Source organism: Mandrillus leucophaeus, unplaced genomic scaffold (assembly GCF_000951045.1).
Source record: "Mandrillus leucophaeus isolate KB7577 unplaced genomic scaffold, Mleu.le_1.0 Scaffold146, whole genome shotgun sequence".
In the NCBI taxonomy this organism is placed as follows: domain Eukaryota; kingdom Metazoa; phylum Chordata; class Mammalia; order Primates; family Cercopithecidae; genus Mandrillus; species Mandrillus leucophaeus.
In genome coordinates this window covers 2,535,810-2,563,631 of record NW_012101432.1, presented here as the reverse complement: position 1 = coordinate 2,563,631, position 27,822 = coordinate 2,535,810, and the positions used below count along the sequence as shown (strand labels likewise).

The following is a 27,822-nucleotide window of genomic DNA, read 5'->3' as shown; positions in this document are numbered from 1 at the left end:
AAAAAAAAAAAAAAAAAACAGACCAAAACCTGATGCGTATGCTAATGTTTAAATAGCTTTCCAGATTTTTCTGATTGTAAACTTTTGGAATAGGCTAGGCAAAGCAAAACATATTATCTCTCTCTCTCTTTCTTTCTCTCTCTCCTTCTCTCTCTCTCCACCCCTCCCGTGACCATGATTACAACTCTCACCCTCCCTTGTACTCCCTGTTCCCCAACCACAGCTCACCCCAATAGCCTAGTGTTCTAAGGTATCTGATTTTCACAGACTCAGATGAAGACCCTCATCAACCACACTCACCAGGATAATCCTTGCTGCCATCTAATTTCTGAACCAAGACACCTGACAAATTTCAGTGACACCCAGAGCAGCGTCCCCACCGCTACCGCTCTCCCGGGAGAGTTGAGTTCCTGAGAAAAGCAATCCGGCTTTGAGTCCTTTTGTGTGCAATGGATGCCTGCTTATTCTGGGATGGCTTATCTAGCCATTTTCCTTGCTTCTCCTCCTGCCTCTGCCCCCGCTCTCTGGCAGGCCTCTCCCTCCTCAGGGTGGCTTGAGGATCAGATTCCAAGCAGTCATTCAGGGTCCTCATTATCTGGAGGGAGGAGGGGAACAAGAAACATTCATAAAACATGAAGCCGGGGCAGGTAGTATGGATCGTGGTTATGCATGCTATGCTGGATACATTAGCCAAGTCAGTTTCACGTAAACCAAAGCCCAGTTTAACCGTAGCTAACCAGCTTATCTTTATTGTTTTGAACCATCTTTCAGGACAGCCGTCATCATTCTGAAGTTTCAGACCAATTCCTAAGTGCTCTCGAAGATTTCCCAGTCACAATACCCCAGGGAGTCCAAACGTACCAGGTCAGTGAGTTTGATTTAACTGAAACCTGCAAACTAGAGCTGTGCTGAGCGAGCAAGCTTTTCAGAGCTCTGGTTTCAGGTCTGACGTTCTAGTCGTTGCCAGCGCAATGGCTCTTTGCTTAGTCTGCGTCAGGGAGACGCTGGAATCCTGAGGTCAGGCCCAAGCTGCTGCTAGACGAACTCAAGGCTGAACCATCCAGCTAATCTACAGTCTAATCATTATAGTCTCTTCAAAGTGATATTCTTTGGGCATTTGTTTGATATTTTCTCAGAAGAGCAGCCGAGCCGGAAGGTTCAGCCCCTAGCTCTGATTGCAAATGTTTAATCTCCAGTCAATAAACAAGAGCCCTGCAAGTGACTGAACTCACCCTTCCGGCAGGACAGTTTAGACATTATGGATTCTTGCTATAGCACAACCCCTCTCCCACCTCACCTCCACACACATGCGCGCGCGCGCGCACACACACACACACACACACACACACACACACACAGAGCTTCCCTGAGAGGAGCTCCAGAATAAACACTATCTACACCTCCCTACAGCCTAGTGATGTTTTTATGCCACTCCAAAGGGCAGCCAGGACACCTTATTCGGGATCTGGGGGGACTCCGTTACCATCCCCCAAACCCTGTGCCAGAGGCCCCAGTTAAGTCCATACTTGGGCTTCTGACTTGGATTGTAGCGTCCCACCTTGGCAACTGTATCACTTTAGGCCCCATCATCGTGAAGACAGTACTGCTGGACAGATTGATCACTGGAAAGGTGAGGAGGCAGGACAGCGAGATCCCCGAGAGCACCACCAGGGAAAAGAAGATGCCAGAAGGAGAAGCTGGGGTGCCCCTTCACCTACTTTGCCATTTATTGCCACATAACTGAAATGACAATTCACTGTTCTAGTGGCATCATTGATGTGTCACACTCATCATCTGGCCCACTCCAGTGTTTGTCACCCCAGGGTCACCATCCAATTTCTCAATCCTAACTCAGGAGGGTTGGTGATAGGCCAGGCCACTTCTGACAAGTAAAGGCTTCTGAGGCAACTCTTGTCTTCCTCTGTAGAATGTGGATCCTCACCAGCCTCTCCAAGACCCAGTTGGACGCCCCATCATGCACCTGTCAGCTCTTAAACATGCCACTGGGGAAGCCATGTTTTGTGATGACATTCCCATGGTAGATAAAGAACTTTTCATGGCTTTGGTGACCAGTAGCAGGGCTCATGCAAAAATCATGTAAGTAAACGAAGAGCTTTCAAGAGTCTTTTAAAAGCACACCTGGGATCCCCTCAGAGGAATGTGCCCATGCTCCTGCCATGTCCTGAACCTAAAGAACCTAAAATGGAAAGAATAAAGAAAAGGTTGCCAGCTCCAGGAGGAAGGGAGAACATCTAGAAATGAGCACCCTAGAGAGAGAATAAAAATCACTGGCCGGGCTCAGTGGCTCACGCCTGTAATCCCAACACTTTGAGAGGCCAAGGCAGGTAGATCACCCGAGGTCAGGAGTTCAAGACTAGCCTGGCCAACATGGTAAAACCCTGTCTCTACTAAAAACCCCAAAATTAGTTGGGCATGGTGGCACGTACCTGCAATCCCAGCTACTTAAGAGGCTGAGACAGAAGAATCACTTGAGCTCGGGAGGCAGAGGTTGCAGTGAGCCAAGATCAAACTACTGTGCTCCAGCCTGGATGACAAAGTGAGACTCTGTCTCAAAAAAAAAAAAAATCACAGTGACAAGCCCTTTGTTTCCCTCCTAATCTCACAAAACCTCAGCTTCCTGCTACAGCCTCAGACATGATTCAAAGGCATAAACCTGATAGAGAGCTGGTATTGAGGTGGTAGTGAAACCCCCACTTCATGCCCAAGAATGAATGGCCCCTGTCCCAACCTTCAAGAACACCCCTTGCCATAGCCACACTGTCCCTTCTCCACCTCCAGTCTCCCAATAGCTAAAGTGTTATCTCCTGGCCCAGTGGGAGTCTCTTGGACCCTACTCCTTGGCAGGTCTGTTCTGATTGGTCAGGAACTAAGATGGATTTGTTGTCATATATTCCGATTTTCAACCATGCTCTATCCCTCCCTCACATTTGGGGCCCTCAAAGCTTGCTGATTTCTACTTCCTCTTTTTTTAATTTAGAGAGAGTCTGGCTCTGTCATCCAGATTGGAGGGCAGAGGCACCATCATAGCTCACTGCAGCCTTGAACTCCTGGGCTCAAGCCACCCTCCCACCTCAGCCTCCTGAGTAGCTGGGACTACTGGCATGTGCCACCGCCACACCTGGCTAATTTTTAAACAATTTTTTGTTGAGACAGAGTCTTGCTGTGTTGCCCAGGCTGGTCTCAAATTCCTGGCATCAAGCAATCTCTCCCTTCTTGGTCACCCAAAGTGCTAGGATTACAGGCATCTGCCACCCTGCCCAGAGTGATGTCTACTTCTTAAATATCCCTTTGTTTAGATCAATTGATGTGTCCAAGGCCCTTGAACTACCGGAAGTGGTTGATGTGATAACAGCTGAAGATATTCCAGGCACCAATGGCGCTGAAGGTGACAAACTGCTGGCTGTAGAGGAGGTACGTCCAGGACATGCTCTCCTAGATGATTCTGTGTAGATAGTCACCAAGGTACCCCTCCTGCCAGCTGTCCAGCTCCCAGCTCTTCCTGCCTTCAGGAGGTGGAAGCGCCGAGCCTTCTGGCACCTCTCTACCCTGCCTTTATTCAGCCCTACTAGTCTGGAAATAACATAGTAAAAGGAAACGTATTACAGAAAAGCAACAAGTCCTAGCTCTGCCACTGCGTGCTCTTGAGTCCATATGAATTTTTAGGGACACAAGTCAGTCCACAACAGGAGCCACATTATACAAAAACTTTGTTTACCTTTAAACTCTAAAATATCATGAAGGCAACACGTGCCAACCAAGCTGGACAGAAGACATGGTAGATTCAGGTTACGGCCAACCTCACATCCACTCTGAGCCTCACATTCACTGAGTTACATGGCCAATGGAACTGTCTGTATTATTTAAATTATTTTTTCTTTAAAAATATTTTTTAGCCAAGTGTGGTGGCTCACACCTGTAATCCCAGCACTTTGGGAGGCTGAGGAGGATGGATCACTTGAGTCCAGGATTTCGAGACCAGCCTGGCCAACATGATGAAACCCCATCTCTACTAAAAACACAAAAATTAGCCGGGAGTGGTGGCACACACCTGTAATCCCAGCTACTCAGGAGGATGAGGCAAGAGAATAGAGAGGCAGAGGCTGCCGTGAGCCTGAGCCAAGATGGCACCACTGCACTCCAGCCTGGGCAACAGAACGAGACTCTGTCTCAAAAAATATATATATATTTAATTTTTAGCCAAGCAGATGTAGTCAAATGTGACTCCAATGTGGCTACTATTGCTAAGTGGGGACATCTAAGACACTAGTCACTGCTAAGGTTGAGCTAAGCCTATTCCCACCCAGAATTCTGTATCTGCTTCAGGTGTGTACTTTCCACAGGTAATCTGTGTGGGCCAGATCATCTGTGCTGTGGTTGCTGAGACAGATGTACAGGCAAAACGAGCAACTGAAAAGATAGAGATCACCTATGAAGATCTGGAACCTGTAATCTTCACCATCAAGGTAAACAGGGCTGGCCAGTCTCTCCCTAAGGTTGTAGAGTTAAAAGTACCTTTGTAAAAATCTTAATGAAGGATCTAATTTTTTTTTTCTTGCCACTGGTTTGCTCTGGAAAAATCAACTTTCTTTGGAAAACTTTACTTGTACAAGCTGAAATTATCTTTGGTTCCAAGGAATGGAAAAAACAGAAGTTTCTCACTTTCAAAAAGTCTAGAAGTGGGCAGCCCAGGTCTTATAAGGCGTTCTGTGTGTTTAGGATCCAGCCTTCTCATATCTAGTCACTCCATCACGCATTGCTTCCTGGAAGGCACATTTGGTCCACAATAGCCACGGGAACTCTAGCCATTACATCCACATTTCAGACAGCTGAGAGAATCAGGTGATGAAGAAGGGTGTGCCCCCTCCCTTTAAGGACACTTCCAGTCCTTAAAAGGAGGCATGTATGTGGCACATGCCTTCCTCCATCTCTTTGTTTGGAACCTGGTCGCGTGCCACACTTAACTGTAAGGGGAGCTGGGAAATGTGGATTTTGTTCCAGGTTGCCAGAGAACCACTACAGATCGGAGACTCTATGACTTGAGGAGGAAGGTGAGGATGCATACTGGGAACAGTAATGTTTTGAAGGTGGAGCCCAAATGCAGTGGAACTTTCATGGTGGAATTCCACAGAAACTTCACTCTCATTTCTGAGTCTAGATAATGATATTCAAATGGTATTTCAGGGAAGATAATGGAGTGAGGACAGACAGTTCAGGTGTGGACTGGGGTTTGCAGGTTCTAACTCAGTGAGGGACAGGTTCAGAGTCATTGACTTGAGAAAAGCTTACTTGTTTGTGTGCTTGTGACAGAACAGCAAATGTGTCCAGAGGCTTTTGTGAACCATTGGGACATTTTAAAACGTAACTAAACAGTACAAATTGCTCAATATTTAAAGTGTTTTAAAAAAAAAATGTTTCTTGATCTTCCTAAACCAAATCAACTTTGTTCCAAATTCCCATTTGCCAAGTTTGCAAGAAATCCAGGCCATTTTTCTTGGCTCATTCCTCTTCCTTGGGTTGAATGAGGATCCTAATAAGGGTTTTTAAAATTTCACTTCTAACCCCACTTTCCTCAAGGGGGAAATGGCACCCAGAGGACACACCCATGAACCATTCTAGAATTCAGAATGGGTAGGGATTTAGAGTTCCCTCGGATTAGGACTGTCCAGAGTCAGCAAAAAGAATCCTCCACAAGTCATAAAATTGTCATATGTAATACCAATAGTGCTTCATCCATCTATTCATTTATTTATATGACTTTATAGATCAGAGGCAACATAGGGTCATGGTTACAAACACAGTTCCTAGAACCAAACTGCCAGATTTGAATAGTGGCTGTACCACTTACTAGCTATGTGACCTTAAGCAAGTTATTTAACCTCTCTGTGCCATGGTTTCCTCATCTATAAAATGGAGGTAGTAATAATACATATCTCATTAGTTTGTCATAAAATTAAATGAGTTAATGGGTATAAAGCACTTAGAACAGTACCTGGCACATGGTTAGCACTCACCCAATATAGCCTATGTTATAACAAGATTATACTGTCTTGGCTGGGCACAGTGGCTCATGCCTGTAATCTCAGCACCTTGGGAGGCTGAGGCAGGCAGATCACTTGAGGTCAGGAGTTCGAGATCAGCCTGGCCAACATGGTGAAACCCTGTCTCTACTAAAAATACAAAAATTAGCCAGGTGTGGTGATGCATGCCTGTAATCCCAGCTACTTGGGAGGCCGAGGCAGGAGAATCGCTTGAGCCCAGGAGGCAGAGTTGCTGTGAGCCAAGATCACGCCACTGCACTCCAGCCTGGGTGAAAGAGCAAAACTCCATCTCAAAAAAAAAAAAAAAAAAATTATACTGTCTTATGACACATTTACAGTATGGCAATAAACATACTTTCACATGTACCAGGATAGCTTCTGAGATCTTAGTATAACAGAAAATGAAAAAAATCAGCTGTATTGTTCATTGTCTGCTGCTTTGAAAAAATCAAGTGTTCATCATTAGATAAAATGTTTCTAAAAACTTAGCCTGGGCTTGAACACTTCCTTTATCACTTATTTACAATATGACTTTGAGAAAGTTCTTTTAACCTCTCTAAGCCCAGTTTCCTCATCTAGGAAACTGAGATAATAACAGAATGAATGTAAGGATACATGTACATACACTGTTATTGCACAGTGCTTAGCACAAAGCAAGCTCTCCATCAATATTAGCTGCTCCCAGGAGGATCATCAGCAAGAAAGGCTATGGCATCCGAGGCCATCAGTCTAGGAAGGCAGGAGACAGGTGTCATTCAGAAGTATGGAAAAATACCTAGGTTCTAAAGGCTAAACAAGGATCCGCTGTCAGTAGGTCATTAAAGAATCAGTCTTTATTTGTAAGTCAGTTCATGTAATTGTCAGGGGAAAAAAAAAAAACACATAGAACAAAGAGCTAGAAAAGCCCTTATGAGATGATGCCAAATACTCAAAGAAAGGAACCAACTTCCTATTAGATTGGTGCAAAAGCAATTGCAAACTTTCATAGCAAAAACTGCAATTACTTTTGCACCAACCTAATACAATGTATACTGGGCTTTCCTGCCCCAGAGATGTGTACTAACTTGTGTCTTCCCCCTCAAGACAGCCTCAGTATTTTTCAGATTCCTGAGTGAGAGGTTCTTGTATCTGAGCTACCTAAGTAATCTAACACAAGTGTTTTTCTTCAAGAAAGAGGTAAAAGAAAAAAAAAAAACAGGCAGATTCCTGAACCTCACCTATCATGCATTTGACTTATCTCATGTTCCCTGAAGAGTCACATTTACATAAGAAATTAGTATTTATCGTCCGGGATCATCATAGTGTCCCCAGCCCTCGGTTCTGAACGTAGCTTGCTTCTGAAGGTCTCGCTAATCCTTCTTGCTGGTTTTCTCTGCAAATCCAGAAGACCTTTCCCCGGACTTCTCATCTCTGCAGTGAGCCTACTGCTCTAATACTCCCTTGCTTGTTTGACACCTTCCATCTGCCCCGGGAGACAGTGATTTTCCAGAGCATGCTAGTTTTTAAGAAAAAACTACCAGTGGAAGGAAAAGTCGGAAGAACTGGCTTTTGTGCTTTTTTTTTCTGCCATGTAGGATGCCATAAAACACAATTCATTCCTGTGCCCTGAAAAAAAACTTGAACAAGGAAATATTGAGGAGGCCTTTGAAAAAGTCGACCAAATTATTGAAGGTAAGCTCCCGGGGATAGTTAATAGACTCTGCCTGATTCTATTCTGAAGCAGGCATCAGAAGCGTATGATTTCCCCTCAGAAAGTCCAGCCTCTAAAGTCTTGGTGCTTTGCCAAATTTCTCTTACGCCTCTTCCTTTCAAATTGTGTGTGTGTGTGTGTGTGTGTGTGTGTGCACATGCACGCGCGGTTTTGGGGTTGAGGGGTAGGAAGCAATAGAATAAATAAAAGAAAATCTCTAAGATTTTGGTTTGGGCAGAGTAAGGAACAAACTTGGCACTTTTAATTTGTTATCCAGAACTGTAGTCTCTGAAACACATTGCTAGAGGACAAATGCCTGGGTCCTTGTCAGGATAAATCCAGGCCACCCAGGCAGGTGACGGTGGCTCACACCTGCAATCCCAGCACTATGGGAGGCCGAGGCAGGTGGATCACCTGAGGTCAGGAGTGCGAGACCAACCTGGCCAACATGGTGAAACCCCATCTTTACTAAAAATACAAAAATTAACCAGGCGTGGTGGCAGGCGCTGTAATCCCAGCTACTTGGGAGGCTGAGGCAGGAGAATCGCTTGAGCCTGGGAGGCAGAAGTTGCAGTGGGCCGAGATCACACCACTGCACTCCAGCTTGGGCAACAGAGCGAGACTCCATCTCAAAAAAAAAAAAAAAAAAATCCAGGTCAGCCAGTCCACATCTTACTGGCTTTTGAATTCTCCAAGACGGTGGCTTCCCACCAGCACACACCTTAGGAGTTGTTCTGTGCTTATGCTTAACAGGAGAGGTCCATGTTGGAGGACAGGAACATTTTTACATGGAAACGCAAAGAGTGCTTGTTATTCCAAAGACAGAGGACAAAGAACTGGACATTTATGTGTCCACACAGGACCCAGCCCACGTGCAGGTGAGGTCCAGGATAACGCTCACATCTCCACCTTCCTAATTCCATGATGGCAGTCGATCCTAGAGCCTCACAGTTGCTGGCCATTTTACCTGCAAAAACCTGGAATCCAAGCATTAGACATCAGACATCAATAATGCAGCCAAGACCTCAGAACCTTTTGTTTTTGTTTTTGGTCTTTTCAAGTAAATAAAAAAATAGTCACAGTAACATTAGGTTTCAAGAGTACGTTCATTTGCATCATGCTTAGATGAACTCTTGTGATGAGATGACACCACTAAATTATTTCTGTACTTGATTTTTCTCTAAAATAATCATCACAGATAACCTTTGGAGTCAACACATCACTTTATAGTACATTTTCATTTCCCCAGTCACAAAGTGCTCTAGGTTTAGCTGCAAACACATCATCTCCTTGGTAGGTTGTCAGGAGTTCACCGGCTTTCACCTCCTTGGGACTTTAGGTCTAAGCATTTGACTAGGAACCCAGCTTCTCACAGGAATCCAGGGCTCTGACCTGGGTTTTGCTTCTGGAAAATACCATTTCTCTGCTAGAAGGGCTGCTCTGTGCAGACCAACAGTGTTTACAAACTAAACGGAGCCCCACCAGATAGGTTCAGATTATCTCCATTTTTTTTTAAGCAGTGGTAGACATGAATGAATTCTGCTGTGATGTTGTTTCAAGACACAAAATCTTCTTTGGCATTTCACTCATAAACCTTCTTGTTATCTCACTTTTACAGAAAACAGTGTCTTCTACTTTAAACATCCCCATCAACAGGATCACCTGTCATGTAAAACGAGTGGGTGGAGGTTTTGGAGGGAAGGTAGGAAAACCAGCTGTATTCGGGGCGATTGCAGCTGTGGGTGCCATCAAGTAAGTATGGTTGGGGATGCCATTTGATACAGAATGGCATCAAATGCACAAAGCTGAGGGCAAATCAGTGGCTGACAGTCATCTGGGCCGCTGTCATAACCATGTGTGTGTCCTTGGGAAATTCAGCCTCCTGCCTGTTTCTTTAAAAAAATGTAAATAATCCTACGTACCCTCCAACGCTTTTAGAGTTATTGCAAAAGTCAAATGTACACAGGACTTTGAATAACTAACATGCTATTGAAAGGAGCAGTGGGACTATTAGCTGAACACCTCCTGAGCTTCAGGGAAAGTGAGCCGTTGAGGGATGGGGCAAGCCACCCTGCCCAAGTGGAGTGTGCTAGGGGAGGCTGCTCCCTGACTCTTCTTTCCTGCTCTCAGACCGAGAACAGGGGGAGGTAAGGAAAGAAAGACTCTTCATCCTCTGCCTCCCTGCACCTGGGAAGGGCTGCGTCCTCAGAGTCTGCTCAATGGACAGACGACTCATCCTCAAAGACAGCTCCCAGGCTGACCTCAGCGGAAGGCTCACTCCTTTGCTGTTCATGCCTCAGATTTGTGTTTAGTTGGTGCTGCTTTTTCTGTTAATGGTTCATTTTCTGTGGCTAACTATTGTGTCAGAGCCCCAAAGGGCATGCAAAGTTCACAGGCCCTGCTTCATTTGACAACTCCTGTAGTTCAGAGCTAGGTCCTGAAACATTCAGACGTAGGTCTCAGTCCTCAATGAGAAGCGGGATAAAGCAGGATCTGAATCCCATCTCCAGTTCTTTCCATAATTAACTCCTCTGCATTCACACCCACTGAGGACTCAGCACAAGCTAATCAGTTCACTGAATTCCCCCCAGGCGTTGTGCCTTTAAGACTTCTCAAACACCACTGCAAGTTAGAATCATCTGGGCAGCATTTAAATCCCAGTGCCTAGGCTGCCCCATACCGACCCAGGTATCAGTATATTTTAAAACTTCCCCAGTGGTTCCACTGTGCAGCCAAGTGTGGCAACCAGTGCCTTAACATTCAACTCTACCTTGGTACACAAGGGCCGTGCATTAAATGATCCTCAGAGTAATGTTCCCAAACCTAATAGTAAGTAAGAGTTGCCTGATGTCATAGACATTCCTGCCTTAGCTGGGCATGGTGGCTCATGCCTATAATCCCAGCACTTTGGGAGGCTGAGACAGGAAAATCACTTGAGCCCAGAAGTTCAAGACAAGCCCGGGAAACATAGTGAAATTCCTGTCTCTACAAAGATTTAAAATAAAATAAAATAAAATAAAATAAAAATAGCTGAGCACAGTAGCACGTGCCTGTGGTCCCAGCTACTCTGGAGGCTAAGGCAGGAGGATTGCTTGAGCCCAGGAGGTCAGGCTGCAGTGAGCTGTGTTCATACCCCTGCACTCCAGCCTGAGTGGCAGAGCAAGACCCTGTCTCTAAACAGAAAGTTCTGCCTACCCATCCCAGCACCACTGAATCAGAATTAGCAGGGGATGGACCTGGAAACTGCATTTCTCTGATGTTCCAGATTGTCCTCACAACTGGGGAAGACCAGGAAACCCTGCACTAGGATAGTGATTTTCAACATTTGCCTGAAGACACCTGAATCAACATCACTGAGAAAAATGCATTCTAAAGCCCCTCCCTGACCCACTGAATCCAAATCCTAGTACAAAGACCCAGGAATATGCATTTTCACCAGCGTGCCAGAGGATTCTTCAGCACTCCAAAGTCTAGAAGCCTCTGCTCTGGAGATGGAGAAAAGATGAGGCTCCTCCCTGCATGAGAGCCCAACTTGGCCAGCATAGCCTTCATGGATGAGAATGGAGACGCTAACCCAGACATCCTAGGATGAGTGTTTGGCCTTGTTTTCCCGGACGTTTGCATTTATCTGTTCACATTCTTTCTCTTTGGTAATAGTACACTATCTCTAGTACACTATCTACTAGAGATAGTACGTTATCTCTAGTGGTGGAGATAATGCAAATGTCTGGATGTGGGTGAAGGTCAAACTTGAAGCTATAGAATTCAACTTAACTGCATGTGACATTAATACTTTTAATGAGATCTCCAACCACTGAGTTATAGAGACAATGATGATTTAGTCATATATTAATTCACATTAGTGTCTAGCATGTTGTATGATATTAATACATTTATATGGGATAAATGAAGGGATAGATGGTTGAATAAGGAGTGGGAGAATGGATGGTGGATGGATGGATAATAGGCAGATACATTGATGGGTGGGTAGATAGTTAAATAAGGGGATGGATAAATATGGGTAGATAGGTGAATGAGAGGATGAATGGACGGACGGACGGATGGATGGATGGATGGATGGATGGATGGATGGATGGATGGGAGGGATGGAGAACCTAAGATTTATTTTCTTTAGAACAGGTCATCCCATTCGTCTTGTCCTTGATCGTGAAGACGATATGTTAATAACTGGAGGAAGGCACCCATTATTTGGAAAATATAAAGTGAGTATTAAAGATGAGTTATTAAAATATCTCATTTTGCCCAGGCACTGTGGTTCACACCTGTAATCCTACCACTTTGGGAGGCCAAGGCAGGCAAATCACTTGAGCCCAGGAGTTCCAAAACCAGCCTGGGCAACATGGGGAGACCCTATCTCTTAAAAATTACAAAAATGAGCTGGATATGGTGCCACATGCCTGTACTCCCAGCTACTTGGGAGGCTGAGGTTGGGTGGATCCCTTGAGCCCAGGAGGTAGAGGCTACAGTGAGCTAAGATTGCACCACTGCACTCCAGCCTGGGCGACAGAGTGAGACCCTGTCTCGGACATAAATAAACAAATAGATAAATAAATATCTGATTTTATCTGAATGGCTTTGCTCTTTTCTAGCATTTTGATTCTGCTAAATTCTAAAAACAAACTTAGCATCTAAAATATTAAATAAGGATGCTGTGTATTTGAATATTCATAACATTTTATGAGGAACTTTTAATAATTCTAGCAAATAATTGTGAAGAAGTTTAATGATAAAAATACAATTTCAAATGATGACCAAAACACTACTTGAAGGAATAAGGATTCACATTAGTAGCTCCTCAAAACAAACAAACACTGATAGAAGGTACAAACATTGCTATGCCAAACCTTCTTGACTATACAAATATTTTTCGGTGGAAATGTTTGGAAACAATTTGACCATTTTAACTGCAAAATCATTTTTTACAAGTGTTTTTACAAAGTGGCTATGATACTGTCACAAAAGCTTTTTGCATGTAAGAAAAAATAATACAGTAAGTAGTGAATTTAAAATTGTTTCAAACTGCATTTACTGCATTTTTATGTAATTATAATATAAACATCTTAAAAATACTTGCTGGCCATGAGCTTACAATACTACCTTTTCAAATCTGTGATTGAGCTGTTACAATCATTCTAATGTAATCTAAGTTGTATTGAACATACTTTACCTGGGAATTGCTTGCAGCATATTCATAGTTAGATTTTCTATCTGATTTTGTCATTGCCTTCGATTATCTTCCCTGTATTACAAAAACCACAGTTTTCTATAGCACAGAACAATTGTATTTCTTCCATTAGCATTAATAATTTTTATAATTGGAGAGGAAGACCCTCTCTAATAGTTGGCCAATTAAACTTTTCATTTGCCTTCAAATGCACAGATATTAAGTCACAGCTATTATTGTCCTATAAAACTGAGAGAAATGTAGAGACACACTGCTAAGATTGGAGCAGTTGCGGTTGTGGTGATGGTTGTGCTCTTATCAAAGTTATGAGATTGTTTTAGTACTAACACTTGTTAAGAAGATTCTGGACTGTTAATATTTTGGTAATTATAGTAACATAAAGTATAAAAGAAGGAAATAGATTTTTTGAAAAATCCAAGTTTTATTTTATATTTTGGCTGGGTGTGGTGGCTCACACCTGTAATCCCAGCACTTTGGGAAACTGAGGCGGGTGGATTACCTAAAGTCAGGAGTTCGAGACCAGCCTGGCCAACATAGTGAAACCCTGTCTCTATTAAAAATGCAAAAGATTGACTGGGCGTGGTGGCACGCACTTGTAGTCTCAGCTACTTGGGAGGCTGAGGCAGGAGAATGGCTTGAACCCAGGAGGCGGAGGTTGCAGTAAGCCAAGATTGCACCACTGCACTATATACCCTGGGCAAGAGAGAGCAAGACTCCATCTCAAAAAAAAAAAAAAAAAGAAAAGTCCAACTTTTATTTTATTTTTTAAGAAACAATTTCAATTCCAATATAATATATATAAACAATTTCATGTCTCATATATATATACACATATATATAGATATATAAAATCCTTCAGCCACAGCTAATAAAGTTTTGCTAGGTTATTCAGAACTACTTGTAAATTAGGATAACATGTGTTTATGTGTAAATAGGTTCTTCCAAATTTTTGAAAAGTTTATATGAAATAGTTTAAGGGTTCTGCTACCTTATTTATAGTACTATTTTGCTTAGCAGTCCTTTCTTCATGAAAGTCAAAGGTAAACTTCGAAGTCTAATGTTGACCCTGTAGTTATATGGTCGTGTGGATCCTTCTGTTGTATTTATCCTGCTTTCAGAAAGGCAAAGGGACCTGGGTCAATCCTCATTTGGTAGAACTACAGTAGGGAGTGGGGATTTTTCTTTTCTTTTTAATGTGGACTGTAGAGACAAAATGGTCTGGGTGGGTGGAGGGGAGTCACAACATTAAAAGAATGCAAGCTGCCTTAAGCTCTTCCCAAACAGTAACAACAGCACGAGCTCAGGTTTGTTAGGTCGGGGAAGCATGTACAAAGCACCTTCACCACCTAGCGAAAAGAGAGCAGTCCCCATGCATCCATTCAAGGCCCTCAGCTTCAGAGGCTTTCCCATAACAAGATACACTGTGATTCATTCCAACACATTCTGGAATTCCAGAGACTTTTTCACCAGGGAGGAAACCACAGACTAAATTAGAAAGAAAAATGAAGGAGAATCTTCCAAGAATAAGGACAAAGAGGGTGGCAATTATAGTCCAGGAGACAAGCAAAGTCTTTAGAATTCCATGCTGACTGTGAAGCCAGAAAATCACATGTTGGAAGGAAAGAGCTCAGCAAAATTCAGCTCAGAAGAAGTCTCCATCAGTCAAGCAAGGCATGGTACACCATAGAGCAAACAGGGAGCTGAGTCTGGCCTCTGTCCTGCCCTATGGGGGAACTAGGCTACGTCTCACAATTGGCATGCGAATTTTGAACATTTCAGTAAATAACCATCATTTGGTGACAGGTAGGATTCATGAACAACGGGCGGATCAAAGCTCTGGACATTGAGTGCTACATTAACGGAGGATGCACGCTGGATGACTCTGAGCTGGTATGTACACCAGAAAGCAGCAACATGTTTGACCATGAGTAGAATGCCAAATTTCTAGATGACTCTTTACGAAGTTTATTTCCTAACGTAGTTAAATTCCACAAGCAGTTTGACTCTGTACTTGACTTTCAGAGAAAGAGAAAAGAAAAAAAAAAGTGATGATATGTGAATATCCCTTTTTAGGTAACAGAATTTCTAATACTAAAGCTGGAAAATGCATATAAAATTCGCAACCTCAGGTTCCGGGGCCGTGCATGCATGACAAATTTACCGTCCAATACAGCCTTTCGTGGATTTGGCTTCCCACAAGGAGCCCTAGTAACAGAATCGTGCATCACAGCTGTGGCAGCCAAATGTGGCCTTCCGCCAGAAAAGGTAAGGTTGTAACCAAGGCCATAACCAAAGTTGCTGATGAATGAGACCAGTGGCAAACCCAGCTTCTTTGACCCAAGGAAACACACTAGAAGAACCACATGAATTAGCCCCGGCTCAGAATTCACCTCACCCTATCTTACTCCTTCCTTACTTATGCAAACATCTCTTTTTTTTTAATTCGTACCAAAATAATTACTCTATTTAAAATTCAGACCACACCAACGTAATCAAAAAAAGGGAATGCCCCTTTTTCCACCCCCATCCCTCTTGGTCAAGGGTAATCATTGTTAATAATTCCGTGTTTATTGTTCTACCCCTTTTTCTATCTTTGGCCACCCATTTGTATTCATACACACACACCTAAACATTGACATATAACATATATGTGCACATGTATGGTTATTTACCAGAATGGGACCATAGCATACATATTACTCTGCCTCTGCCCCTTCCTTCTCCTACAGGACAGTATGCCATGGCCATCTTTCCACGTCAGTAGAATGGTCTGCTTCGTTCTTTTTCATGACTGGATAGTACTATGTAATATGCACGTACCATAACTTATTTAGCCACTCCACTATTAATGCTATTAATATACATTCTGGTTGTTACCATTTTTCACCATTAAAATGTTGCTGCAATAAACGTCTTGGTACATATGTACCCAGGTATATGTTTGCTTTATTGTATATCTCTAGGATAAATTTACAGAAGTGGAATTACTGGTGCACTTGAAAACTTTTCAGAAATACTGCCAGAAGAACGCCCTCTGAAAAATACTGTTTTTCACAATAGACCAGAAGCGTGCTCGCTTCGGCAGCACATATACACAATAGACCAGAAGGTGCACAGGATGTACAGTATGCTGGACTAGAGAGAGGCAGCTTCTGGAACTGAGATCATGGTCAATAACTTGCTTCCACTCCCCAAACATTCCAGTCAGAGCCCACCCTACCTTTTCCATTTCTGTCCCCTGTTTCCCCAATACAGAACCCCTGCTCCAGCAAGAACTCTCCTATGTATTGTCCCTAGAACTGTTTTGTCCCTAAATTCAACAGGAATTCCAGGTTTGTAATCGTCGGGGTACTTCCTACAAACAAGAGAACACCTAATATTTTGTACAAGGAAGGCAGTAGTTATCCTAAGAGAAGTCACGTACAGTGTTCCATGGGTACCAAAGAAGGAAGGCATCACGTTGGCATGGGAGAGGGGAACCAGGAATCACTTTCTGGAGAAGATGGCACTTGAGATAGGCCTTGAAGAATAATAGGCACTGAGGTTGGAAAGGTGTTCTAGGCAAGTAGAACAGCATGAGCAAGAGCGTCAATCTCTGTGTGGTTCAGTTTCCTTATCTATAAATGACTCACCTCACAGAGTTCCTGCAAGAATCAAATAATTTAACATTCATTACGATATTTGTTTTATAAACTGGATAGTATTATTCCAATGTTGTTGCCAATAATAATAATTCTTTTATTGTGATTAGAATAAATGGAGATGATTTAAAAAAAAAAAAAACTTCTAGGCATATCTCAGCAGGCTCTCCTTTGTCAAGTGTTGCAAGTTTCCAGGACATATCACATAAAACACGGCTTATTCAAATAAACCATTTTTCTTTCTTTTTTTTTCTTTCTCTCTTTTAGAGATGAGGTCTCACAATGTTGCCCAGGCTGCTCTTGAACTCCTGAGCTTAAGTGATCCTCCTGCCTCAGTCTCCCAAAGTGCTAGGATTACAGGTGTAAGCCACCACACCAGGCCCAAAGAAACTGTTTAAAAGATTTATCCATACATTCCAAAGGCACTTAGAAGACTTAGAGGGGATCTACTATTATTTGCAATGCTATTCCTCCCTGGCAGAACAAATTTTCAGTTATGACAATGAATCCTTGCTTTAGGGTACTGCCTACCAGCTCTTCTCCATCCTCTGAACCTTGTAGAATAAAAAGAAAAGAAAAGGGGCCTCCCTAGGCCCCTCTATCCCACTGCCTTTTGTGGACTAGTCTCCACCTGCTACCCTCCACTTCTAGTGGGGAGTGACCCTAACTGGTACATTGATGAAGAGGTAAAAAATAACCTCTACTATTTTTGCAAAAGCATGTGCCATTCAAAGAAAAAACAGACCCTGTCTTCCCTTCTTTACAGCTTGTGCTTTAGTGGAGATGCTTTTCAAGTCTCTATTTGGCCATCAGTTTCTGTCTTACCATAACTATTGACTGAATTTCCCACCTGTTTCAGATTAGAGAGAAAAATATGTACAAAACAGTTGACAAAACCATCTACAAACAAGCATTCAACCCTGAGACCCTGATAAGATGTTGGAATGAATGTCTGGACAAGTCTTCCTTTCACAGCAGAAGAATGCAAGTCGAAGAGTTCAATAAGAAGAATTATTGGAAGAAGAAAGGCATTGCTATTATTCCCATGAAGTTTTCAGTTGGCTTTGCTGCAACAAGCTATCATCAGGTAAGACTTGTATATAGGATAAATAACACTCATGCTAGACACACTCCTGGCCCAATCAGCTTCTGTGGACTTTGAAAAATATCTCATTTCTTAGAGCACTGAGCCAGCCTAAGTTGGTTGGCAAGGTTGGCCAACCAACTCTGCCAACACCTAAGAGAAATGTATAGAACTGTCCAGAGCAGCACCCCCATCTGCAAACATTTTTAATACAGTGCAATATTTGTTTCCTTCTTGGGAAACAAATCCCTAATCAACTGAAGTCAGGAAGACCTGAGAAATCCTCGGCTCTGTTTTCACTAGGCGTGCGACATTAAGTTATTCAACATCTCTGAGCCTCAGCTTTCCCAGTTATAACAACAACAACAATAATAATAATAATAACAATAACTCTGTCTTAAGATTGATGAGGACTCAGTGAGCTAGTGAGTGTAGAGCAGCACTTGGCTGGGTTCCTGGAACACTGTGGATGTCATCCAGAGCATCCCTGAGCCCCTCCCAGGAGAGCTCAGACACTCCTCTCAGGGCACCTCCTCCTCTGGTGGGTAGGATGAGACCCCCTGAACCTCTGGGTCACATTTCTGTTCAGGCCCAGCATGCCCCTTCTATAAACAGGCACAAGAAGGTTAACTGTCATGTCTGCAAGCTAGATGGAATCAAAGGCTGCAGCGTCAGAGAAACTTGAGAGCTGCATGTGTGGTTTCCTCTCTGACGCCAAATATTGTCTTTTCCAAACCAACTGCAACACCAAGTGAGTGTCCAACCATTCTGTTCTCACACTAACTACCAGAGTTAGTGCAGACTCCACAGATCAAGGGCTGAGTCCCACAAGACCGCCCCTATTTCAGACACCAGCTTCAAATGGAGGGCTCCGGCTACTCACACTCCTGCCTGGCCAACTACTAATTTGGAGGTTTTCACTACCCCCATTCAGGTTTGATAATTTGCTAGAATGACTCATGGAACTCAGGAAAGCACTTTACTTATGACCATTACCAGTTTACTCTGAAGGATACAACTCAGGAACAGCCAGATGGAAGAGCTGCCTAGGGCAAGGGATGGGAAGGGGGCAGAGCTTCCCTGACCTCTCCAGGCAGACACCCTCCCAGCACCTCCACATGTTCACCAACCCAGGAGCCCCCAGACTGCATCATTTGGGGTTTTTATGGAGGTTCCACTACACAGGCATGATTGATTACAGCATTGGCCATTAGTGACTGAACTCAATCTCTAGCCCCCATCCCAAGAAGATGGGGAGGAGGACTGAAAGATCAATGCACACCGCCTCCAAGCCCCCATCCTAAAGCTACCTAAGCCCTTCTCATGAGTCATCTCATTAGCAGAAAAAAATTCCAAGGCTTTATGAACTCTGAACTAAGAACCAGGGGCAAAGATCAAATATTTACTTTTTATTATAACACACCTCCCTTCACCTGTATGGCTACACCGCATCTAAACCACAGCCTACACTCTGCCATCATTCATGGGAACCAACATCTCATCTCATCACAAAGAAAACCTTCAAATCAAGCAATGACTTTTAAGTTTCCATTGGAATATCCTCCAGCTGCCCCACAGAGTTCTAAATTGAGGCACCCTAGAATCACCTGGCTAGGAATAGAAGGGTGTTATTCCAGGTCAGCTGATGACTCACAAAGCTGGAACACCTACCATCTAAATTGGCAATGAGAGTTCTGTCCTCAGTGGGAGTCAAAAGGCCCACGGTAAGTAAATCCTATTATTAACAGCTACAAGCCTCGATGCTCCCGAGTCCCTCTGAGCCAACCCTGGACCTCCAGGCATCTGGAGACACAAATGGGCTGAAGCCTTCGTTCCTCCTCCTCCTGGAAGGAAAAAAATACCACCTTTCCCTTTGTCCAATTTATCAAACATTGATGTAGTGTCCCTGTGATTCAGACCCACTCCGAGATTTTTTTTTTTTTTTTTTTTTTAAGACAGAGCTTTGCTCTTGTCACCCAGGCTGGAGTACAATGGCACAATTTCTGCTCACTGTTAACCTCCGCCTCCCAGGTTCAAGCGATTCTCCTGCCTCAGGATCCCAAGTAGCTGGGATTACAGGTGCCTGCCACCACGACTGGCTAATTTTTGTATTTTTAGTAGAGACGGGGTTTCAACATGTTGGTCAGGCTGGTCGCAAACTCCTGACCTCAGGTGATCCACCTGCCTTGGCCTCCCAAAGTGCTGGGATTACAGGCATGAGCCACCACGCAAGGCTGGGACCTGCTCAGAGGTATTTACAGGACACAAAGATGAGTTAAGACCAGGTGCCCCTCCGTGGCGAGACTCTCAGAGAAGATCCTTTTACCTCCAGGATTCCTTACCTGTGGCTGCTCTAACAAAGTACCACAAACTGGGTGACTCAATAATGACAAACTATTCTCTCACAATTCTGGAGGCCCGAAGTTCAAACTCAAGGGGTCAGCAGGGCCATGCTGCCTCTGAAGGCGTCAGGGAAGAATCTTCCCTTGCTCTTCCAGCTTCTGGTGGCTCCTGGTATTACCTGGCTCGTGGCAACATAACTCCAGTCGCGGCTGCCTCCATCTTCCATGGCCCTCTTACAAGGACACCAGTCATTGAATTCAGGGCCCCCACAATCCAGTATGATTTTATCTTAAGTAGTTGCATCTGCAAAGACTACATAAAGTTGTGTATTGAGGTTTCAGACAGACATGAATTTTAGGAGGCAGGGGAGGGACACGCTTCAACCCAGTATTCCTGTAAGGAGAAGTACAAAGAAGGAAGTGATCGATCCTTCCCAGATGGGGATGAGACACATGTGAGGAAGTTTTTGGGTTGTTTTGTTTTCTTTTCTTTTGTTTTCCTGAGACGGAGTCTTGCTCTGTCACCCAGGCTGGAGTGCAGTGGTGCGATCTCGGCTCACTTCAACCTCCGCCTCCTGGGTTCAAGCAGTTCTCTGCTCAGCCTCCCAAGTAGCTGGGATCACAGGCACCCACCACTATGCCTGGCTAATTTTTGTATTTTTAGTAGAGATGGGGTTTCACCATCTTGGCCAGGCTGGTCTTGAACGCCTGAACTCTTGATCCACCCACCTCAGCCTCCCAAAGTGCTAGGATGAGTACAGGCGTGAACCACAATGTCCGGCCAAGTGAGGAAGTTTTAACAGAATGTAGACTGTGGGACGTGGCCCTGCAGGCTGGGCAGACGGGTAAGGAACAGGAGGAGAAGCCGGCCAGAACAAGAGATCGGACAGAAGCAAGGAGCACAGGTCAGAAAGGAGACTGCAGTGGGGCCAGTCTCGGAGGCAAGGCAGGGGGCCACAAGGACTGTACAAGAGACCAAATCCCACAAGGCCTCCTAGTGGAATAAGGAGCCGAGCTTTCCCTTCCAGGCTGTGGGGGGTTTGCCCACCTTGCCCATGGCAAAGCCTTCTTCAGTCTGTGATTCTCTTCCGTTGTCACTTGTCACCCCTGAGCAGCACAGGAGTTGGACCTGTCCTCCCAGGTCTCCCAGGGCACCATATGCCACTCTCATTATCTCACTGGTCATCCTACACTACAGTGACTTGCTCTCCAGCCTGTCTTTCCACCACACTGTGAGCAGCTTGAGGAAGAGCCATGTCTTGTTCATCCTTATGTATCTAGAGCTCAGCACAGTTGGTACACGCTATGTGCAAGTAACTAAAACATTTAAATAACTAGCTTAATGGTCAGCCAGTGATTTTAAGCATGAGAGTGACTTTCAAACAACTGGAACCGATACTACCAACTCCTGGGGTATCCAAAGGGGCTCCTATGAAAATCAGGAGGAATGTTCTTTACAGGCGACTTTTTGCACAAAACAGAACTAAACTTCAGCATCCTACCAGGAAAGTTTGCTTCTCTGACCCCCTCCACTCCCTGAGACTGGTGTTTCACTACCTTATGCTTTATATTGAACCTCACCAAATGCTAGCTTGCACTGAGCTATGCCTTCCGATTCTTTTACTAGGCAGCTGCACTGGTTCATATCTACACAGATGGGTCTGTGTTGGTCACACATGGAGGCAATGAACTGGGACAAGGTATTCACACCAAAATGCTGCAGGTAAAATAAATAAAATTAAAGCATTACTCTCTATATACATTGTTGAAAGTTGGGATTCATCTCTTAGGGTAAATGCTGACTCCCTGTATTCAAACACTGAGATCTTGACTATTTAGTTGGAAGGTTTCTTACATATCAAATAGAAAGGCTGAGGTGGCAGAAATCCCACGTGTATGCAGACAGTCCTGGAGCTTGGCCAGGGTTCATGGATGGGGGTGATCATTAGTGAAAACGCCACTAAGAAACCCATGGAGCCCTGTGGTGGGCGCTCCAAGCAGGCAACCAGGAGCAGGAGTTTCTCAGCTTTTGTAGTTTTAATGTTTACATTTTAGACAACAATATTAGATTGCTAATGTTTTATTTTGACAAGTAAGGATGAGTATTTCATCAACAGCCATCATCCTACAAGTTTTATAAGATATTTAACACACATACATACACACCAATTAGTAAGAATATAATCTCAGGAGAAAACAAGAATAATTCTTTAAATAACCCTGTGACAAATGTATTAGATTGTTATGGCGTGCATCTGTAGCTTTTGACCATCTAGCCCCTTAGGTCATTTGGAGTGCTGTACCTCTCACATGCCATAGATTTCTGAAAGACTCCTCAATTAGGGTACCTTTCAGCTCCATCCCCACCCTTACTCCCATGCCTGCTGCACATCTAGGCACAAGACCCGCCTCTGGTCAGTCAGGGTTCCAGAATCCCACTGACTCTGGGAAACGACACATGATTCAAGCAAGGCCACTCAGAACCTTTCCTGGGATTGATGTGTAGATGCTGGGAGAAAGGAGCCATCTTTCCCCTGTAGTTGCTTAGGTACTATACTATAGGGCAGGGGCTGCCACAGGCAGTTCTGTGCCATGGATGGAACCTGTCTACTGATGTCAATGGTGTGGCCATCGTAGAAAGAAAAGCAAATGTGAGAGGCTGAGAGGAGACCCTGATGAGACCACAAAGCCCCTAGATCCACATGTACTTCACACTAGCTCCATCTATCCTGCTCAGTTATATGAACCAATAAATTCCCTTTGGATTTTCACCACCAAGAAACAACAAAGTCATCCCTTTTTTTCATTTTGCATCTTTCTGGAGAAACTTCATATTGAATGAAATTAGTCCGAAGATCAGCATTTGGGAACAGGATATCTTGAGAAGGTGTTTTTTGCAAAAACAAAAAGACAAGAGAAGCCAAAATAATGTTTTTTCCTTGTCCTTTCTTCTCTTTCATTTCTTTCCTTTTCATTTCTTGATTAAATATCTTCATCTCCACATGTGTTTGCTAGAGAAACTGGAAGGAAAAGAACAGAAAAGAAGCCAGGTGCAGTGCATGCACCTGTAGTCCCAGCTACTCGGGAGGCTGAAGCAGGAGGGTCACTTGAGTCCAGGAGATCAAGATCAGCCTGGGCAACACAGTGAGACTCCATCTCTAAAATAATAATAATAATCTTTTTAAAAATATTTTTAAAAAACAGAAAAAATGAACAGCAAATACTGGAGGAATATAAGCAAGGGAGAACAAATAGAAAAAAAGTGGGGAGGATAAGAGCAAGAAAAAGGTCCTCAGGGTCATTCCAAGTTCATCTGATACTGATATCGAAAGATTTCAGACCAAATTCTGAGTCAATCTCATCTCAGTCTTCCCTCTCTCTCTCTTTCTCTCTCTCTCTCCCTCCATCCCTCTTTTTCTTCCTGCCACTGAACCAAGTAAGTGCCTGAAAATCTCAATTTGGCCTACTTCCTACACATTTAAAACTTAGAAAAAAGGAAATTCTTAACATTCTAAATGGACTAAATTTGAAAAGAACCACTGTGGAATATTACCAAGAAAACACTGTAAAAATCAGCATGAGGCCTTACAAAAAAAGTAGTTTTGATGCTTATAAAGTAAATTATTTTAGTCTTAAAAGGGTATTATGGATGTAATAACAAATAATTTTTATTCAGAAAAATAATGATTCAAATATTAATAGAAGTCCTTGCTGGACTTAAAAATATTTGTTTATCATAGGTGGCCAGCCGTGAGTTAAAAATACCCATGTCCTGTATCCACATCTCTGAAACGAGCACAGCAACAGTACCTAATACAATTGCTACAGCAGCGTCTATCGGTGCAGATGTCAATGGCAGAGCTGTGCAGGTGAGTCTTCCTGTCTCTCCCTGGTGTGCCTCTCCCACGTCTCTGGTTTTTATGGCTGGATACAGGTACAATAGTTGACTTCAGAGAAGTCATCTGGGTCACTAAACATAGTCTGGGATAACTAAAATATTGGGAGGGTGTATTTGGAGTAGGCTAAATTGAGATGACAGACGCAAAATGTAAAGGCTCAAACACAGTAAAAGTCCCTGTCTTGTACACGTATTAGTCCCGAGCATTGTTTGGTCATTTGAGCACCCAAATTGATGGAGGCTCCACCATCTTCAACATGTGGCGTGCCAAGTTGCCCTGGGTGTCATCATTCTAGTAAGCATAGGGAGCCGGTGTGGAAGACTCTGAGCCAGATCTGGAAGTGATGCAACCTCCACTCACAGTCCATTAGCAGAACCAGTTTCAGGCTATGTCTAACTGCAACGGAGGTTGGGAAATGTAGAGTAGTGGGACACCGTATGTCCAGCTGATATGGAAGAAGGGGAGAATGGATTTTGGTGAACAGGCAGTCTCTGTTCCTAGGAGACACAGCAAGAAGAAATTTGACTGCCAAGTAATGCAGAGCTGCGCAAGTTTCTTCCAGCATAACCAGGTTCTTGCAGGCAGCTAGGCAGGCAGACCCCAGCCAAAGAGACAGGGTGCAATGGACGCATTGTCTTCAGCGGTATTTTACCGAGTACTTAGAGCTTTTCTTTGTACTGATTTTTTTTTTAACTGATATTTTTTAAAAAGTGCTAAATTTTCACTGTCTCAGAATAGAATCATGACTTCATACTCCTTAATTCAAATATCTGATTGCATGTACTTTTGAAATATATCTATTCGTCATGTTTCTGTTGCAAATTGTTCACTTTTCCACTGGGATATTGTGGTGAGCCATATTTTCCCAAAATGCTACAATGATACCACCAGCAGGAACCCCTTTCAAATCAGTCCAATTTTGTGGTGGTATCACTTAAGGAATCAAAAAGCAAAAACTCTTTTTTGCTTGGAACAAATGTATGAGAAACCTCAAATGCATGAGATCTAATTTGGAGTAGGGTCAAACACAAGAGAGGAACAGGGAACAGCTCAGAGTGTATGGGAGTTGTCAGCCCAAAATAAGTGTCAATCCATCTTCTAGAGTATTAAGTTTTAGATTTCTTTTAAAGATCAGAAACTTTGTGGATCTAGGTCATTATAAAGTAAATTTAATTGTTTTCTCATTTCATACCCAAAGCCAAGGCCTTTATTGTATTGGTTTGATGGTGGTTGAATGAACAAATGGAGGGTGAGATCAGACACAGGGGGATTCTGGCATGTCATTGTTACAGACTGGAAAGCACAAATTTGAATGAAAATAGGATGTTTATTCCATTTGGAATAAACATGGCCGGGTGCCGTGGCTCACGCCTGTAATCCCAGCACTTTGGGAGGCCAAGGCGGGCAGATCACGAGGTCAGGAGATCGAGACCATCCTGCCCAACATGGTGAAACCTCGTCTCTACTAAAATACAAAAAATTAGCCAGACGTGGTGACACACGCCTGTAGTCCCAGCTACTTGGGAGGCTGAGGCAGGGGAATCGCTTGAACCCAGGAGGCAGAGGTTGCAGTGAGCCAAGATCATGCTGCTGCACTCCAGCCTGGTGACAGAGCAAGACTCCATCTCAGGAAAAAAAAAAAAGAGAGAGAAATATACAAAAATACAGAAGATGTAGAAAAAAATGCTAAGGGCCAGGCACAGTGGCTCATGCCTGTAATCCCAGCACTTTGGGAGGCTGAAGTAGGCAGATGGCTCGAGCTCAGGAGTTCAAGACCAGCCTGGGCAACATGGTGAAACCCCATCTCCACAAAGAAGACAAAAATCAGCCAGGCTTGGTGGTGAGTGCCTGGAGTCCCAGTTACTCAGGAGACTGAAGTGGGAGGATTGCTTGAGCCCAGATGTCGAGGTTGCAGTGAGCCAAGATGGTGCCACTGCACTCCAGCCTGGTTGACAGAGTGAGACCCTGTCTCAAAAAAATACAAACCAAAAAAAGAGAGAGAGAGAAGTTAAGAACCTGAATATTCTAAGAAAGAGGATCTGAAAGTAGAAATTCAGCTGAACCCATATTTTCACAGGAATTGAGACAGGAAGGGTGAAAAAACCCTCCAGTAACCAATACTGTTGTCAAGGGCAGGAGTTGTGTTGCCGAGTTTTCAGGATCACGCACTCCATAGCACTTGCTGACCTAATCAGTGAACATTTGTTCACACAAATCGTAACCACCAGAACCACTGGGCTCTTCTCTAATGTGGATTCCATTCTTTACTACTTCAAGAATGCTTGTCAGATCCTTCTGAAACGCCTCGAGCCCATCATTAAGAAACATCCGGAAGGTACATGGGAAAACTGGGTAAGTGTTCCACTCCCTTTGTTACTACAAATGAGAAAACAATCTAAACCAGTACTGAGACAGCACCACAGCCGTGCACAGCCATCACACACAGAGACAGTTCCTCTAAGTGTCACAGTGATGGAGCATGCCCCCTGCTTCTTCCCCAGTTGAGTGGATTTCTGCAAACAGGCAGGATCTCTAAAGGTTGAGGAGGCTACTCCAGGATGTGTACCAGGTGTGTATGGAGAAAGCACACAGGAAACAGCAATCACTGGAAGGAGAAATAGAAGTGTATGAAGAATACACTCTGCTTAAGTAAGAAATAAGAGCAAAAGAATGAGCCTTCCTAAGCCACACACACACACACACACACACACACACGTGCACATGATGTTCTGGATAGGTTAAGAAGAAAACTAAAAGGCCTATTTACTGTTGAATGGCTCAAAGGAGACGACTAACTTAATCCAACTTTGCAATATCCTATGACTTTTTTCATTAGAACAATTATTTCACATTTACACACATGCTTACTATAAAGTTCTAACATTTAGAAATGAAGTCCAAATACCTTGTGCACTGAGCCCCTATCTCAGGGATGTGCAGCAAGATTCTGTTTTATGTTGGTTGAACAACCCAGACTTCTAAACTCAATCAGAAGGAAATTGTTAGTGTGCCAGTTATGGAAAAATAATATGATTATGAGTTCTATTATTAGTAGCAAAGCACCAGCAACAATTATGAGATGTCAGTTTTAGATTGGACATTTCTGTCTTCACCTAGCAGATGGTATATTTGTTTTGCTTTAACTAAATATGCCCATTTTGCAGATAGAAGCTGCATTTGAACAAAGAATCAGTCTCTCAGCCACTGGATACTTCAGGTAAACACCACAATAATATCTTGATGTAGCTGAGAAAATACGACGTAACTCAATCACTGTTGATGGCTGTTGTGATACTTTGGTTCTTGTCTTCTTAGTTTAAAAGAATTTAAACAAGAGACACAGCAAACAAAAAGAGACACACAGGAAAAGATGTGCGGCATTGAGTAATTTATTGCAAAAAAAAAAAGAGTATTTTGAAAATGAGGTGCAGAGTAGACAGTACACCCTGAGAGAGAATTTCGGGCAGGCTGTCCGTAAGGATGAGACAGCAAAGACTAGCATGGCAGATGCTCCCTTTATGGGGGTCTTAAATGATTATTCATGAGGAAGTGGGAAGAGGTGTTACTAGTAAGCACGTTCTGGGTGGTCTTCTGGGTGCACACGTGCAGCTGTACATGCTTGTTCATACATTACATGTCTCATTAGTATCTTCAGTCTCCACCCGGAGGTGTGTTTTTTACTATTAAAATAAGCAAAGGGTCAGTTTGAGGACAGGTAAAGTCAAAGTGTCCATGCTCTCTACATGGGAAATTCCCTACTGAAGATAGCTTTGCTTGAATGAGTGCGACTACAATGGAAATGCTGAGGCTTTCGCGTTGATTGTGCTGTCACCACAGTGCTGGTGCTGCGTCCAGAGAACATGGTCACTTTCTTGACTACCAAACTGCCTCAACTCTGGGC

At 43.6% G+C, this 27,822-nt stretch overlaps 1 protein-coding gene across 1 annotated transcript in view; it reads left to right on the top strand.

Moving 5' to 3' along the window:
* LOC105535434 (aldehyde oxidase 2) overlaps positions 1-27,822 on the top strand; it is a 75,472-nt gene that overhangs the window by 29,936 nt on the left and 17,714 nt on the right. Inside the window, exons 16-30 of the mRNA XM_011974535.1 lie at positions 772-864; positions 1,928-2,097; positions 3,318-3,432; positions 4,362-4,484; positions 7,634-7,730; positions 8,503-8,627; positions 9,368-9,501; positions 11,885-11,972; positions 14,759-14,845; positions 15,029-15,220; positions 17,456-17,683; positions 21,650-21,745; positions 23,763-23,891; positions 26,199-26,273; positions 27,086-27,138. Of these exons, the coding sequence (XP_011829925.1) occupies positions 772-864; positions 1,928-2,097; positions 3,318-3,432; positions 4,362-4,484; positions 7,634-7,730; positions 8,503-8,627; positions 9,368-9,501; positions 11,885-11,972; positions 14,759-14,845; positions 15,029-15,220; positions 17,456-17,683; positions 21,650-21,745; positions 23,763-23,891; positions 26,199-26,273; positions 27,086-27,138 (1,805 nt within the window). The remainder of the gene's footprint in view (positions 1-771; positions 865-1,927; positions 2,098-3,317; positions 3,433-4,361; positions 4,485-7,633; positions 7,731-8,502; positions 8,628-9,367; positions 9,502-11,884; positions 11,973-14,758; positions 14,846-15,028; positions 15,221-17,455; positions 17,684-21,649; positions 21,746-23,762; positions 23,892-26,198; positions 26,274-27,085; positions 27,139-27,822) is intronic.